Here is a 16891-nt window from a genome sequence, read left to right on the forward strand (position 1 = left end):
AACGACGGACACACCCCAGATAGTCACTCTGAGTGCCCGCGTCACTCAGAGTACCTCTGGCAACGTGGGAAGCTAAAACAGGTAGCTTGTGGAGCAGGTGGAGATCACGGACCTTCCTCATCTTTGTGCTACTGCATTCAGAGCGGAGTGTTTCTGAAGGAGCTGAGGACAACTTGTTGCCTGGATTAATCTGGTGGGAATTGCACGTTTCACAAGGTACTGAGTTTATTTATTTATTTTTTGCTCGTTGAGTGAAGAACTTCCGGTTGGGAGATGGTTTTGGATTTATTCTGGAGCAACACAGGCCTGCAACGTAGGGTTTATCTCTGCCGGCTTTAGGTTTAGTTTGGGACTGTAATTGTGTTATCACTGGTGGTTTACACTGTGTGTGTGGAGATTCTGTGTACAGTGGGTAAATTGCTGTGTGTGTTTTTGGTTTGCCTGAATACTGAAATCTGCCATTTTATTATTTTCTTGTTTTCATTGTTTGGTAAATTAAAGGAGGGTTGCAAGGCTCTACTTTACATGGTGTATGACATGATTTACTGCACTGTAGACACTAGTGTTCATTTTCACGTGTAGTGCTGCTGTTAAGGAATAAGCTTCATTGATCCCAGAAACAAAAGAGAAGTTAGCTTAAAAATATCGTACGGGAGTACACTAGAAAAAGAACCCAAAGCCCATTTATTTAATGGTATTGAGTAAATGAGGGCTACATGTGTGTGTGTTATGCAGACTAGCAGAGACTGCAGCTGTCAGCAGCCACACACACTTTCTATTCTTCAAATCAAATCACAGTGAAACATGTTCACTGACAGCTCAGCTTCAGCATCGTCTTCATGCTGTGACTGCAGCCGTTCAACTCTGTTTGTCTTTAACCCAAATCATCACAACATGCAAATATAATCATCAAAATGATGTGACTGGAAGGATGCAGCAGTCTGTGCTCCACCTTTCTCCCCCACACCTGCAGGTGGAGAACATGGATGCATGAATCTCTACAGAGTTCTTTGAATATTATCCGTCTCATCAGTTTTCAGTGAACAAAACTCCTCACAGAGCCAAAATAAGCAGTTTGTATCCAACATAACTCAGCTGGACTCTGATGCTCCGTATAACAGCCACACATGAGTCTGGATTCACTCAAAGCATTGAACAAACTTTATTGGAAATGAAGCTTTTGGACATTTGTTCTCTGATATTTGCTCTTCAGCTCGAGTCTCCATCAGTGGGAACATTTCCTGATTCAACTTTTCTTCTGTTCAAATCAAACTCCATGAGAATCAAAGTGTGAATCAGAGTCCTGATGATCAGATTCTATAGAAACATGGAGACTGTAGAGGATTTACACTCAATATGTTCATTTGTTCCCTTCAAGAAAAATCAATCATTCATCCAATAAAATCAGTCGTTGATCAGTTTGATTGACAGGACAGATGATCAGAGGTGCAGAGTTTTTACCTCCATCATTGTTACAGGGACAGAAGAATGGGTGGAGTCTGTGAGTGAAGGAGCAGCCATTAAAGGAGTAGATCAGAGCTGCAGCACCTACATCATAAAAGGAGACCAGACCCTCCTCATAATCCACAAACACCCCCACCTTCTCAGGACCAGGATGGAGACAGAGGGGGACTAAATACTTAGCACAAGCTTTGTACTCATTTCCATTTCTCAGCCTCACAGTCCAGAAACCATTCTGAGGACTCGCTGTGATTTGTCCCTTCCTGTTGATCGACTCTGTGGCCACTCCTAAATCCCACGCAGTCTTTCCTTTAACCTGAACCTCAAAGTAAAATCTCCCTGAAGAGAAACTCTGCTCTCCTAAAACCATAACACACAGAGAAAATCTCTCTGGGTTGTCTGGAAGATTCTTCCACACATCACTATCATAAACTTGTTTTCCATCATCAGACAGGATGAGTTCAGGATGAGCTGTATCAGGATCCAGAGTCACATCCACCTCATGCTGCTGCACCCTCTGCAGCTCTGCAGCCTCAAACAGCTTCTTCTTCATGGGTTTCCAGACTGTCTCCTCCAGCTGAGCCACAGCTCTCCCCACAGTCCCCTCATATGATGGTGGATGAACTCTGACCTCTGTCCAGTCCTTGCTGGGTGGAGCTTTCAGGGAGGAGAAGCTTTGGAGGAGGTGGAGGTGGTCTTCAGAGCGTGAGAGCTGCTCCACCTCAGAGCTTCTCTCCATCAGCTCAGAGATTTCCTGTTCCAGATCTTTGATGAGACCTTCAGCCTGTTTCTCTGTAGCTTCCTGTTTGTCTTCGATCTCCTTCATGAGCTCCTTCAGGCGTCTCTCAACAGACTCCATCAGAGCCGTGAGGACCTGAACACCTTCTGCTTTCTGTCTGTCTGCAGCATCTTTACTCATCTTCACCGACTCTGTGATCTCCTGAATCTTCAGTCGTCTCTTCTGGATCATCTGCTGAATCTCAGCCTCTGTCTTCTCCAGCTCTGCCTTCTTTCCTTCATATTCTTCTCTCAGAGGAACAAACTCGTGGTTCTTGTGGTCTAAAACAGAGCAGAGCATGCAGACACATGTCTGGTCGGTCTTACAGAACAGCTCCAGGAGTTTATCGTGCTTCGTGCACATCCTGCCTTCCAGGTTCTCCACAGCATCAACCAGCTGATGTCTTTTCAGACCTTTCAGTGTCAGATGAGGCTCCAGGTGAGTCTGACAGTAGGAGGTCTGACACACCAGGCAGGACTTCAGGGCCTTCAGTCTGGTTCCAGTGCAGACGTCACAGGGAACTTCTCCTGGTTTGGCAGCTTGTTGCTCTGAGCTGCTGCTGCTGGCTTTCTGCTGAGCTTCACGTCTGAACTGAGCAACCATCTCAGAGATGAAGGTGTTGACCCTCAGCTGAGGTCGAGTGTAGAAAGTCTCTTTACACATGGGACACTGACAGCTCTGATTCATGTCCCAGTGCTGACTGATGCAGGTTTTGCAGAAGTTGTGTCCACATGGTGTAGTGACTGGATCAGTGAACACATCCAGACAGATGGAGCACAGAAACTGATCTTCAGATCGCAGATTGCTGGCAGCAGACATGTCTGCACTCTGAGGGAGAAAGAAGAGAAACATTTGATTCAAAATTCACTTTAAATTTCATTTTACAAAGAGAGAAACAAGCGTCAGTAGTCTGAGGAGCTTGGAGAGAAAAGCGTCTGGACTTCTTTGAGTTTCTTGAAGACGTTTCATCAGAGAAGCTTCTTCAGTTCTCAGAGTAACTGGTGGAGACCCAGCAACACACTCAGACACAAACTGGTTCATCCAAACACAAACCTAACATCGTAGTGTCTGCTGTACAGTGCAGCGTCCAGATGGACAGGATCAACGTTTGGGGATGAAGATAAATACAGTCGTTACAAAGATGTGAAATTGTTTCTCTGTTTTACAGAAGGTCCAAGATTCATCCAGATCATTTGTATACTTGAATAAATCAGTTTGTTGGATATTTTCCATCAATCACTGTGAAGTAAACTTCGACCTTGTTGGTGACTGAATACTTCTTATTGTACGTCCAGATCAACGAGCCATTAATATTAAACAGTGACTGTTCCAGTAGAGCTGACAGTGAGGAGGACGATGAATCACAAACCTCAGAAATGTGTTATTAACTGTTGATCCAGTATTTTAATGGCATTGATGAGAACATGTTTATTCAGAGGTGTCTGTATATTTGGTCCATTTGTGCGTCAGTAAAAACTGTCCTGTTTTCTCTCACAGATACTGGAACATCCTCACAAACTCAGGATGTGGAAGAAGATGAACTTTTCCAGTCACTCGCTGGGATACATCATTCATGTTATTCTGGATCCTCAGAAAACATTGATTTATTTTTGTGTTTCACATATTTGTTTGTCCAAATCAAAGATTGATGTTAGTAGAGAAGAAGCCACCATGATAAAGCCTGTGTGTGAAAACGAGATCAGTGGATTTGATCAAAATCCCATTTAAGGAGGAATTCTGTCCTCCAGTTTGTTTAAATAAGCTTTGGGATTAAACAGCATCATCTATGTTTGTGTCTGATGACATGTTTGATCCAGGTCAGCTTGAATATCACAGCTGATGTGTGGAACTCTGACATGTTTAAAGCCTGATTATCAGGATGATTCAAACACATCTGTCTAAATAATGAGATTCATGTTTCCACACAAAGTTATAAAGTGCAGCATCGACTGTTTTCTGAATGATTGAGGATCATCTGTGACTCTTACAGGATACACTAAGTCAGATAATCTTTGTAAAATGTGTGAATGACTTTTTGAAGTACTGACCAAAATCTGCTGGTTTACAGTATCAAAGGCTTTATATCAATAAAGAATACATCGGTGTTTTCACGTCTGTAATCCTTATGATCAATCAGATCCAGAATCAATCTAAGAGGAACAGGAAGTGATGAATAACCAGGAAGTGTGGAGTCAGTCTGAAGTCCAGAGCACAGCCTGAGTCCACAGTCCTGAGCAGAGCCACAGTGAGACTGAAGCAGCAGCTCGATGCTCCTACAGTGGATCTGTGGTTACATGAGCAGATTTCTATGGATCCAGTGTGACTGTGATGAGTCCTGATGAAGTGAACAGAGTGAAGATTTGTGTAGAAGCAGGAAGTGTGATCAGCTGCACTCACCACTGTTGCTGAGAGGAACCTGATGGACTCCAGTGAATCTTCTTTTAGAGACAAACAGGACTCGACTGCAGCTCTGCTGCTGCTCTCTCACACTTTCACTTCTGCAAAATGACGTTGGGCTTCTTGTTTTTCAGCTGTTGCTCCGCCTCTTCCTGCCTCTCCCTTTACAGGAATCAGCCGGTCTGTACTCAGTGACTGTGTGCAGCGGGTGGAGGAGTGAGGAGTGGTGTGTGGGTTCACACAGTAATGACGGCCTCAGGTGATCAGGAGAAACTCACCTGGATTTCCTTTTTCCACAGCAGACTGAGAGCTTCAGGTGGACCCTGAAGGAGGTCTCAGACACAGGTGGTAAAAGTACACAGTGTGTACTGAAGTAGAAGTACTACTGTTAAAAATACTCCAAGTACTAATTCAACTTCTTTACTCAAGTAAAAGTAAAAAGTAGTGGCTGTGAAATGAGAGTAAAGAGCTGATTGAAGAACATTTCTAACACGTGTGTTTATACAAAGCTAACTGACTGTGTGACTAACTAACTGACTAACTGCTGTGGTTTGGAGTAGAGATTCCTGAATTTACCAGGTGCACCTGAAGGCAGCACAATTTAAACCGTAAATAATGATGTAGGTGCGCAAATCCTTTTCAAGCGTCACAGCATCAGATGAGCCGGCTTACGTTTGTTGCACTTCTACACCAAGTTTTACGCTCGCGTTTCTTCGTTGCTGATTTTTGTTCCACAAACCAAAAGAACAAAGATTCAACCTTTAATATATTTTCATGTGTGTTTCAAGCACTGTGACATATCACACACACACACATGCTGAGTGTGTCACTGATAAAGCTGTGACACAGCAGCTCACTCAGTCCAGTCCAGGTAACAGACTCACCTGTTAGCAGCAGCTCTGCCCTCACAGAGCTCAGCTGCTTATTTCAGTCAGCAGGAAACATTAATATTATGGACTACAGCCGTCTGTCAGGGCCGTTCAAGGACACAACGTCACACACAGGTTTAAACTGTTAGACTCATGAATACCCACAACGTTCGATGCACATTTCTCTTTAACAGGAGCAAACGGCCTGATCAGATAATATAAGAACTCATAAAAGCTCATTTATGTAAATCTCTGCTTGGACCAGTGAAACAGTCTCACACTGATTAAACACCATCACTACTTCAGTAATGACAGAGGGGCGTAGGCGTGCTCGTGGGACAGCTTCCTCCAGCTGTGGAAACCAGATGTGGAAGCAGACTCCCTGATGTTGCAGTCCAACACCAGTGTGAGCAGAGAGGACTCAGCTGCTGGGCGGAGCTTATCTTCCTGTCCTGTTCAATCCAGCATGAAACTCTTCTTATGTTCCCTCTTCAGTCTGATCCTGTCTAACAAACATCACTGTTCACCTCCTGCTCCCTCTGTGACTCCTTCATGTCCACTTTACTCCTCAGTAAGTCTCCACAGCTCCAAACCAGCTCTGCATTCAGAGTTAGTCCACGTTCTCACCTCCATCTTCAACCTTTCCTCAGCCAGAGTGTTGTGTCTGTGCTTCCACAGGCCCCGCTGGTTTACAAACTTGTTCCTGTTAACGGAAACAAGACGAACAGCTTTTACTTGCTAGCAAGGGAGGACCGCTCGGTGTGTCAGGAAAGCACTGAATCCACCCACAGACGACCTTTTACTGAACACAGTTACAGTACACACAAGCACCACCCATTGTAACCCCCTATGGTCAACAAACATAAGGCCCTATGTGTGTGTGTGTGTTTGGGGTGCGTTTGTGTGACCTCCTGCCCACAAAGGATGATAAAGCAGGAAGCTTACTAAGCAGCAAACAGAGCCCTCACATAGATGAGCCTATAACAAAACACTGCAGCCTCCCCACCAACAAACTGGCTGGAGAGGTGGTCAGAGACAAAGGAACGTCTTTGATCAGGCTGCTTGAACCAAGACTTACAAACTTAAGTAACACAATGACAACATTTAACAATTTGACTCCCACACAGAGCACTATCCCCACATGCTTCAAGACCACGACCATCATGCCCCTCCCCAAGAAAAGCCCAGCCACTAAACGCCTGCAGACCAGTCGCACTGACTCCCATCATTGCAAAGTGCTTTGAGAGAGCGGTGCTGGCCTACATCCAGAGCAACATCCCAGACACTCTGGACCCCCTGCAGTCTGCCTACCGGCCCAATAGGTCCACGTCAGACGCCATCGCTGCTGCCCCTCACTACTCCCTCTCCCACCTGGAAAACAAAGACCTCAGGGTGCTTTTTGTTGATTATAGCTCCGCCTTCAATACAGTCATCCCTCACAAACTCATTCCCAAGATCCTCAGCAGCTTCTACAGCTGCACTGTGGAGAGCACACTGACCAGCTGCATCACTGCATGGTACGGCAGCACTACTGCTATGGACCAAACGCCTGCAGAGAAGATGATCAGGACCCCGCTGCCCTCTGCATCCACCATCGCAGAGTCCAGAGGAGAGCTGCCTCCATCCTCAAAGACCCCACATCCCCCCAACACGGCTGTTCACACTTCTACACTGTTAGACATTTTATTGTATTTTTACAGTAACTTACTGGCCAGTAAGTTACTGTAATTACTGATCTACAGTATCTTTACTGTTGTGATGTTTTACAGTTCAACCACTTTACTGTAAACATATATTACAGTATAACAGCTTTACTGTAAACGTGGTTCACAGTTAGAAAGACTTACCGTGATTACGTTTTATAGTATCACTGTACTGCAAATGTGGTTTATGGTATAACACTGTAATTGTGTTTTACAGCATATAAAATAATATTAACATTCATATTCAATATAAGAACATTTACCAAAAACAATATAATTCAATAAAGTAGTCTCAGGATAGTGAATTAAACCAACATTTATTGTTGATATTTTTTTTAACAAGAAAAACATTTTTCAACTGAATAAAAACAATGTCAAGAACCAAAATAAATAGAAGCGTACATGAAAACTACACAGTCCTTCACCTTTCTGTGTCTGATTTTTTTAAGCAAAACAGTTTTTCATTCCACTAAAAACAGGACAAACCCACCAGCATGAACATTAAATAAACTATTACATGTAAAACAAAACTCATTTACAAAATGTAATAATTATCAGTGGGTCCCAGGAAATAGAATGTGACATGGGATTTAGATTTCCGTTACCAGGATGGTCGGGTTCAGCGTAGTCTTCATCACCACCTGTCAAAGACACATAATCAATATTCATGTTTGCCCAGGTTATTCACTTGTTCACATCTGTCTGAGATCATTCATACTGTCGTATGGATGTGTGTACAGTATGTATATAATTATCAGCTATGTAAAAGATATTATCATCTCTGTTCTTACATAGTTGGAAGTCCTCCATTCAAACTCAGAGAGCCGCTGGAGGAAGGTGGTGATCCGAGGGCTGATGCTTGTAACCTTCCTCTTTACGACACGACCTGTCTTGCAGCTTGTACCAAGTTTTGCAGGGCATTTTGTTCCCATGTCTGGATTGATCCTCACAAAGAACCTTTTAACGGAAAAAAGGCTGCTTTAATTTCAAAATTAAAACATACGTTACAGCAATCACCTATATGTTTCTGCAACTGTAGTCAAGCTATCACATATATTTCATTCTTAAATGGTGTAAAGTATTTACCTCTGTATCATCTCCAGTGTGATGGACGCTGACTCCTGATACTCAAGGTTGAAAACGTAGTATGACGCAAAGAAGACAGCAAGGGTGCTGGCAAAGTCATGCATCTGCTCAGGCTCATAAAATACCTTGCCCTCCAAACTGATCATCCAGCGGCTTGCAGACATGAAATTATTCCCTAAAAACAGACAATGTGCTCACCCTTACAAATAAGGTTTCCACAAGAATGCTGGATAGCAGGCCTCACACTGTACAAAAATAGAATCCACACAGTTTGCTGCCGTTTCTCTTATTATTTATTATGTAATGAAAATTATGATCAATTACAGGAAAAAACTGCCTTATGTCTTTGCATTTTGGCCTGTGCTGAAATGTTAGGCTGGTTTTTCCTGTTGGTCATTGTGTATAATAAATAATAAGAGAAACAGCAGCAAACTGTGTGTATTCTATTTTTATACAATATAAAACAGACAAACCCCTGTTAAGTTGTTGTGGGTACAAATACCACAATAATTACATAGATTTTTATTACAAGAGGATTGAAACTATTTACTTACCAAGCGCTATTACCCTTGGTGTGATGGGTAAGGTCATCTCTCTCTCAACAGACATCTTGGTGGAAAAAGCCTTTAAAACACAAAAGGAACTGATTTGAATGATGATACCCAAAATCATTGAAATATTTTTCCTTTGTTTATGCTGGCAGTATTGAGAGTGCATGTGTAAAATTTTAAATATAATTACGTCAGCCAAGATGAAGATTGAGTCCTCTTTTTCTTGGAAGTACTTCATCAGAAGAAGGATGGCTGCTGTGGCGATCTGGTTGTGGTTCAGCTTTGCACTGCCGCACTCACGTAGCAGATGTTCAATCTCTGGTTGTGGTTCAGCTTTGCACTGTCGCACTCACGTAGCAGATGTTCAGTCTCTGGTTGTGGTTCAGCTTTGCACTGTCGCACTCACGTAGCAGATGTTCAATCTCTGGTTGTGGTTCAGCTTTGCACTGTCGCACTCACGTAGCAGATGTTCAATCTCTGGTTGTGGTTCAGCTTTGCACTGTCGCACTCACGTAGCAGATGTTCAATCTCTGGTTGTGGTTCAGCTTTGCACTGTCGCACTCACGTAGCAGATGTTCAGTCTCTGGTTGTGGTTCAGCTTTGCACTGCCGCACTCACGTAGCAGATGTTCAGTCTCCTTGTTCCACTGAAGTCTCTGGCTTTGAAAGAAGTTCAAAATTCTCCTTCCTTTCGTAAGAAGGGCTTCACTGAGACGTGTCTCTACCTCAATATCTGTGAGTGTGTGGAAGTGAGTGCAGAGGCCTCTTTTAGTAAAAAGAAATGGCCAATGCTCTTGAACCTCACATAAAGTGGGGGCAGGCCAAAAAACTGGGTTAGATTGTTTTAGCAGTCTTTAAATGTCCAAAAAAATGTTGTCTACCTTTATTCTCACTAAATATGTCTTTTTACCTGCTGTTTTGTCTTGTCTGTCAAAGAACTGAGGCTACATCACACTGTCAGCGCGGCCAGCAAGGGCAGGAGGACAGCAATGCAGCACACTGGGCGGGAAAAGACAGAGAGACAACTGTTAATTTAATGTTGCATTTATTTAACCCTTGAAAATATATTTACATAAGTAAATAACAGAAAAAAAAAACACAACCCATCTTTTCCAGAATAATTCAACTAATTGCTCTTTTGACCAGCCTAACACAGACGTTACATGGTTTTCCTATGAAAAAGACCCTGGAAGACGTATCAAAGGAAAAAAACATGCTCCCCTTCCCACTTAAAAAAATAATAAATATTAAACTTAAGTTGGAGTTCCTCGCGCCACCAACCTAATGTTATATTAACTTTTTAATGTTGTGTACTGCAGCTCACACAAAATTAAATAAAGCAGGCTAACCTACATGAGCGAGCTCAAAACTGGATAAGAACTTACAACACACTGCTGGGGTTTGGAATAGAATTGAACAAATACTTAAAATATAATCTGATTACTTTTGGAGCAGCCTTCAGGATCTCACGTATCAACACGTTGTTTTTAGACTTGATGGATAGCATTAACAGCCTGCTAGCTGCAAATAATCGTGTGAATCATGTGTTTTCACAAAAGAAAACATATCACTGATACAGAAATAGTCTATATACAAGATTGCTGCAACAGGTGCAGCCTTACCTAATGTCCACCCAAATCATTTGATATTATGCTTGAAAGAAGAAAGACTTATGCAAATACCAAATTCCCTTGGAAGACCCTGCAAGGGTCCTCTTGTCCCTAGCAGCTAATGACCTCTGAACTTCAGTGAACTCTGACCTTTAGTGACCTCTGACCTTTACTGACTCTGTCCTCCTGTTGCAGGTGTGTGTGTGCTGCTGCTGTCTGCACCGACTGTTTCTGCAGGTGAGTTGATGGAGTGAAAACAATCAGTGAGACTCCAACAAGAACACAAATACACTTACTGTGTGTGTGTGTGTGTGTGTGTGAGAGTGTGTGTGTGTGTGTGTGTGTGTGTGTGTGTGTGTGTGTGTGTGTGTCTGTGTGTGTGTGTGTGTGTGTGTGTGTGTGTGTGTGTGTGTGTGTGTGTGTCCTCCAGTGTCTCTGTCTGTCAGTCCAAACCTTCAGCAGGTCTTCAGAGGATCTTCTTCAGTGTCTCTGAGTTGTGTTGATGATGGACAGACAGCTGATGGATGGACAGTGAAGAGGACCAGAGGAGGACTCACTGAGGACTGTGGAGCAGCTGCAGGCTTTGGGAGGGTTCATGGTTCCTCCTGTCTAATGGAAGTTACTTCTGTGAGAACTCATCTGGACAGCAGAGCGATGAAGTGTCCATCAGTGTTTCAGGTAGAGACAGGGAGATGTTCCAGCTGTGTCTCTGTGCAGATGTTTCCAGATGTTGGATACATGTCTGTCAGTGAGTTGAGAGTGTGAGATCAGTTCTAATATTTTGGCAGCATGTATTCAGACTGGTGGATGTTGTGAGATTTGACCTGCTTAGACTGTCGCTGTGACAGGAGGAGGGAGAGGCAGAGAGAGGAGCGGTGACACAGCTGCTGCTTATTTCTCCTTTAATGGACGTCATGTTGGATCTGGAACAGCAGCAGAGCTCGTCATCAGAAGGGTCAAACAGGCTGATGAAGGTCTCTACTCTTGTGCTACTGAAGCATTTGGACCGTCTCCTCAGAGCTTTCTGAGGGTCAGAGGTCAGAACAGTGACATCACTTCCTGTTTACAGACATGACCTGCTGATAAAATGACTGAACCGTCTGCATCATCTCTCCTGCAGATCCTCCTCAGCACAGGAGCTCAGACTCCACTCCTCCTGTGAACTCTTCTGCTGACACTGCTTCATCACCTCCTCAGGGTCTCACCTCCTTTCTCACTGCACTCATAGCAGGCCTGGTTCCTGTGGTTCTTCTGGTTCTGCTCTTGGTTCTAGTTCCACTTCTTTTCCACTGCAAAAAGCAAAATGAAGCAAATGTTGTGTCTCTAAAATCACTGTTGTCTTTGTTGTTGGTACTGTGTTAACACACACCTGAATGCTGCAGACCACCAAAACTTCTGCTTCATTACAGGCGATTCAGTGTCACTCAGTGTGACTTAGTATGAGTTATTTCAGGTTCTGTGCTGAATGCAGCAGATTACAGACTTTAAACATCACAATCAGTTTGTGTTTCATCTCTTTGCAGTTTGGCATGACCTGTGTGTGTGTTCCAGATACACATCATGCTGCTCCACATGTTGTCTACTCAGATGAGAGGATTCACACTGCAGGTACAAATGAACCAAAACATTGATGGTCGTGTTTTTTCGTTAATTTAACCAAGACGTGCAGCACACCTGAGACAAACAGCAGATAAAGGGAGAAGGTAGTGTAGGAGTGTTTAGCTGATTTTAGAGTTTAGAAATGTGTTAACATAATGTAGAACTATTGTAGAGACACTGACACTGCCCTCAATGTAATAAAGGCCTGATTGTGTCATGAACTTAGGAGTCGATTGTAGAAGACCCCTCCCCCAGTTGAACTGTGCAAGGTCTCAACATTTGACCTGGATACCTGTGGTCTGGAAGGGAGATGGGTTTTATGACCTCTAGGGAGTCACCTGCACCCACAGTGTTTTAACTGTCACGCACACTCACTCACCTGCACACACATACATACAGGTATGCGTACACAGTCACACACGAGCACTCACATAGACACAGACACAGAGTTTGCAGCACACCGTGGGGGGTTTATGATGGGGATGCCTCTGTAAAGCTGGCTGTAACTAACAAAGGGGTGAAGATTTTGCAGAGGGGCACCGGCCTTCTAGAAGATGCATGCTTAAATGAGGATAAATGAAGATGAGTAAATATGAATAAAGTTTTGTGAAAATGACTACTGAGTCCGGTGCCGTCTCTGGATGCTCGAGGAATAAAAAGAACCGGGGTAAAACTGATTTCGCAACAGTAGGAAACATAAAATGTAATGAGAGCTGAATACAGATTCACACCACACTTTACAGGTTCAAGAGGTACAAATACTTCTTCAAGACACTGTACATGAAACTTGCACATCTGGATGGGCATCCAGCAAAGCCAAGACCTGAAGGGGCTGGTATGGGAAAGTAGACTTTTAGCAAGAGGTGAATCTGAGACACAGTTTAACAGATTCAATAACACAGAAAGATGATGAAGAGTCAGTGTGCTGGGTGAAAGAAACTCTTCTGATGGAGCTAAAACAGTTTGTGTTCAGGGTGGGAAAGGCTCCAAAGGCTGGGAGGCTGAAATGGAAGGTGAGCTCCACTCTGGTGTCTGAGTCAATGACTTCCTGGCTGACTGGTGTGGAGGAACCAGTCTGCTCTGATTGTCATCAATCACTGGAGGACATTTCACAAACATGTGGCACAGATGGCTGCTCTGAGCAGGTAGAGGAGATGAAAGGACTCCTCTTTCAGAGTTCATCAGTCTGCTTCTGAATCTCAGCATCAAGTCCTCCACCACGACCCGAAAGACTTTTTGTTCATTATGGAACGAATGTTAACTAGGGTGAACTGAATCAGTGGTGGCTGATCTGCACACTCGCTAACACCAACAAAAGGATGCATTATTTCTTCTTCAGTCACCTTTCTCACTCACTATGTATTAACAGACCTCTCTGCATTGAATCATATCTGTTATTAACCTCTGTCTCTCTTCCACAGCATGTCTTTATCCTGTCTTCCTTCTCTCACCCCAACCGGTCGCAGCAGATGGCCCCGCCCCTCCCTGAGCCTGGTTCTGCTGGAGGTTTCTTCCTGTTAAAAGGGAGTTTTTCCTTCCCACTGTCGCCAAAGTGCTGCTCATAGGGGGTCATATGGTTGTTGGGTTTTTCTCTGTATCTATGAAGCGCCTTGAGGCGACTTTTGTTGTGATTTGGCGCTATATAAATAAAATTGAATTGAATTGAATATTCAAAAGACTGAAAACTTCCAGGAGATAGCTGCTTACATTGAAATGATTCATTAAATAAGACAGCAACCCCTCCTCCTCTCCTGCTCACCCTGGCCTCACTGATAAAACTGTAGTTAGGAGGGGTCGTCTCGATGAGAACAGCTCCACTGTTACTTTGGTCCAACCAAGTTTCAGTTAAAAACATAAAATCAAGGCTGTGCTCAGTGATTAAATCATTAATTAAAAATGTTTTCCCAGCTAAAGATCTAACGTTTAATAAAGCCAACTTAAGTGTTTTAGAGGTATTACTTGTCCCCTCGTGTTTGGCAGCAGTCTGTGGCACACAAGGTATGTTTACTATGTTTAAAGATCTTTTAGAGTGCAGCTCTCTGTGTTTTGACCAGGCCACATGTCTCCTGTCACCTAAAAGTACAGAGATTTTAAAACCTTCTAGTAAACAGGGTCCCAGCTTCTCCTGGGAAAAGTCATCACTGCCATAATCCTCACAGCCCGGACCCTCCACACATCACACATCAGACTGCGGAGACAGGGCATGAAGGTGGTAAGGAGGAACTAAGGGGGGCGAGGCTGGGCAATGTGACTTCGATTGCTCTGTTGAGGGCGGGGCTCGATGGCGAACCTTTGGCCGTTCTGGTGGGGGGTTTATGGGGGACAAAAAGGGATTGGGCCGGGGGGTAGATCTGAGCCCAGCATTGACCCGCTCCATCATCTCCTCAGTGAATTTCAGGTGTGGGGAGGAGGGAGAAAGGGAGGGGGAGGAGGGTGATGGCCTGTCAGGGGTTTGGGGGACTGGGGAAGATCGTGGTCCCTGGTCCTGGTCGTTGGTGTTGTTGAGAGAGTTGGAGGCAAATAGGGACCCCTCTTCTTGCCTCAGATGTCTCTCCTTTCTGAGGCTCTTCCCGGGTGGGGGCAGATGGAGCTCCTCCTCAAGGTTTCTGCTGGGCTTTGTCTGTTCTTGGAGTACTGTTTGTTCCTCTTTATGAGATAACTCCTCGTTTATCTCAGTCTTGGCACCAAGCACAGATGGATGACGTATGGAATAAAACAAGTTGGAGGTGAACAGTTTCACCCCTGACTTGTTAAAATTAAATACATTTGCTTTAAACAGATGCCTGCGTTGAGGATAAGGTAACTATAAAAATGCTGCTGTTTCTGTTAAGAACACTTTAGTCCTAATGATCTATAAGTGTCCAGAAGCTATCGCAGGTAAGCTCATACGCAAAAAAGAGAAAAAATCAGCATAAAAATCAAAAAAAGAAGCAAAGCATTTAAAGAGCAAAGAGAGGAAGCCCTTAAGCACCTTCTTCGCTGCCGCATATTCTTTTCTTCTTCGTTGTATCTCCGGGGCATAATCAAGTACAAGTACTTAAATAAATAAATCATTAAATAATTAATTAAAACTGTCAATAATTATTTAAATGTGTTATTAATTAATTAAATGTGTCAATAATTAATTAAAACTGTCAATAATTAATTAATTACATGTGTTGTAAATATTTATGTAATTAAATATGGTGTATTTAATTGATTCATTATGGCAGTCCTGGTGTTCATTACCTCGGGGATAAACTACATGTTTTATGGCAAATGTGAGATGAGCCTTTGTGGTGTTCTTGGTCAGCAGTGGTTTTATTCTTAGAACTCTCGCATGGAGGTGATTTTTGCCCAGACCTTAAATAAGTTATTCAATTAATCCCAATTCAGGGTCTGCAGCCTTAAAGGCCGCATTTTAAGGCCGATTACATCAGAGCGACGCAACGAAGGCTGTCCCAATTCAAAGGCTATACATATATCATACATATACATATATCATACATATACATATATCATACACATACATATATCATACACATACATATATCATACATATACATATATCATACACATACATATATCATACACATACATATATCATACATATACATATATCATACATATACATATATATATATATATATATATATATATATGTATACACTCAACAAAAATATAAACGCAACACCTTTGTTACTGCTCCCATTCCCCATGGGATGGACGTAGAGACCTAAAATTCATTCCAGATACACAATATAACCATCCCTCCCAAACAGTGGTCACAAATCAGTCCAAATGTGTGGTAGTGGGCACATCTGCCATATTGAGATAATCCATCCCACCTCACAGGTGTGCCACATCAGGATGCTGATCTGACATCATGAGTAGTGCACAGGTGTACCTCAGACTGCCCACAACAAAAGGCCACCCTGGAATGTGCAGTTTTTTGCGCTATTGGGGGTCTGGGGACCCAGAACCGGTCAGTATCTGGTGTGACCACCATTTGCCTCATGCAGTGCAACACATCGTGGGATGTGGATGTGAATGGGAGCAGTAACAAAGGTGTTGCGTGTATATTTTTTTGTCGAGTGTATATGTGTGTGTGTGTATATATATATATATATAAAAAAACCACCCAGCACGCTCCTGCGGGCGGTTTATCCTTCAAGCTCGGGTCCTCTACCAGAGGCTTGGGAGCTTAAGGGTCCTGCGCAGTATCTTAGCTGTTCCCAGGATTGCGCTCTTCTGGACAGAGATCTCCGATGTTATTCCCGGGATCTGCTGGAGCCACTCGCCTAGTTTGGGAGTCACCACACCGAGTGCTCCGATTACCACGGGGACCACCGTTACCTTCACCTTCCACATCCTCTCGAGCTCTTCTCTGAGCCCTTGGTATTTCTCCAGCTTCTTGTGTTCCTTCTTCCTGATATTGCTGTCATTCGGAACCGCTACATCGATCACTATGGCCGTCTTCTTCTGTTTGTCTACCACCACTATGTCCGGTTGGTTAGCCACCACCATTTTGTCCGTCTGTATCTGGAAGTCCCACAGGATCTTAGCTCGGTCATTCTCCACCACCCTTGGGGGCATCTCCCATTTTGACCTCGGGACTTCCAGGTTATACTCGGCACAGATGTTCCTGTACACTATGCCGGCCACCTGGTTATGGCGTTCCATGTATGCCTTGCCTGCTAGCATCTTGCACCCTGCTGTTATGTGCTGGATTGTCTCTGGGGCATCTTTTCACAGCCTGCACCTGGGGTCTTGCCTGGTGTGATAGACCCCAGCCTCTATGGATCTTGTACTCAGAGCTTGTTCTTGTGCTGCCATGATCAGTGCCTCTGTGCTGTCTT

General features: G+C 43.7%; 2 protein-coding genes across 2 annotated transcripts; both read right to left on the reverse strand.

The window, feature by feature from the left end:
* Positions 1 to 1138: 1138 nt before the first annotated feature.
* Positions 1139 to 4979, reverse strand: LOC112432878 (E3 ubiquitin-protein ligase TRIM21). The gene is made up of 2 exons (XM_024801307.2): positions 4637 to 4979; positions 1139 to 3067 (listed from the first exon to the last, which is right to left on the reverse strand). Exon 2 carries the CDS (start codon positions 3056 to 3058, stop codon positions 1388 to 1390), a length of 1671 nt encoding a protein of 556 aa, XP_024657075.2. The 5' UTR covers positions 3059 to 3067; positions 4637 to 4979; the 3' UTR covers positions 1139 to 1387.
* A 2694-nt stretch (positions 4980 to 7673) lies between these two features.
* On the reverse strand, positions 7674 to 9083 carry LOC143416771 (uncharacterized). The gene is made up of 5 exons (XM_076882344.1): positions 9036 to 9083; positions 8849 to 8918; positions 8295 to 8469; positions 8000 to 8165; positions 7674 to 7849 (listed from the first exon to the last, which is right to left on the reverse strand). Exons 1-5 carry the CDS (start codon positions 9081 to 9083, stop codon positions 7799 to 7801), a joined length of 510 nt encoding a protein of 169 aa, XP_076738459.1. The 3' UTR covers positions 7674 to 7798.
* Positions 9084 to 16891: the final 7808 nt, after the last annotated feature.

This window comes from Maylandia zebra, linkage group LG3 (genome assembly GCF_041146795.1).
Source record: "Maylandia zebra isolate NMK-2024a linkage group LG3, Mzebra_GT3a, whole genome shotgun sequence".
NCBI lineage: Eukaryota > Metazoa > Chordata > Actinopteri > Cichliformes > Cichlidae > Maylandia > Maylandia zebra.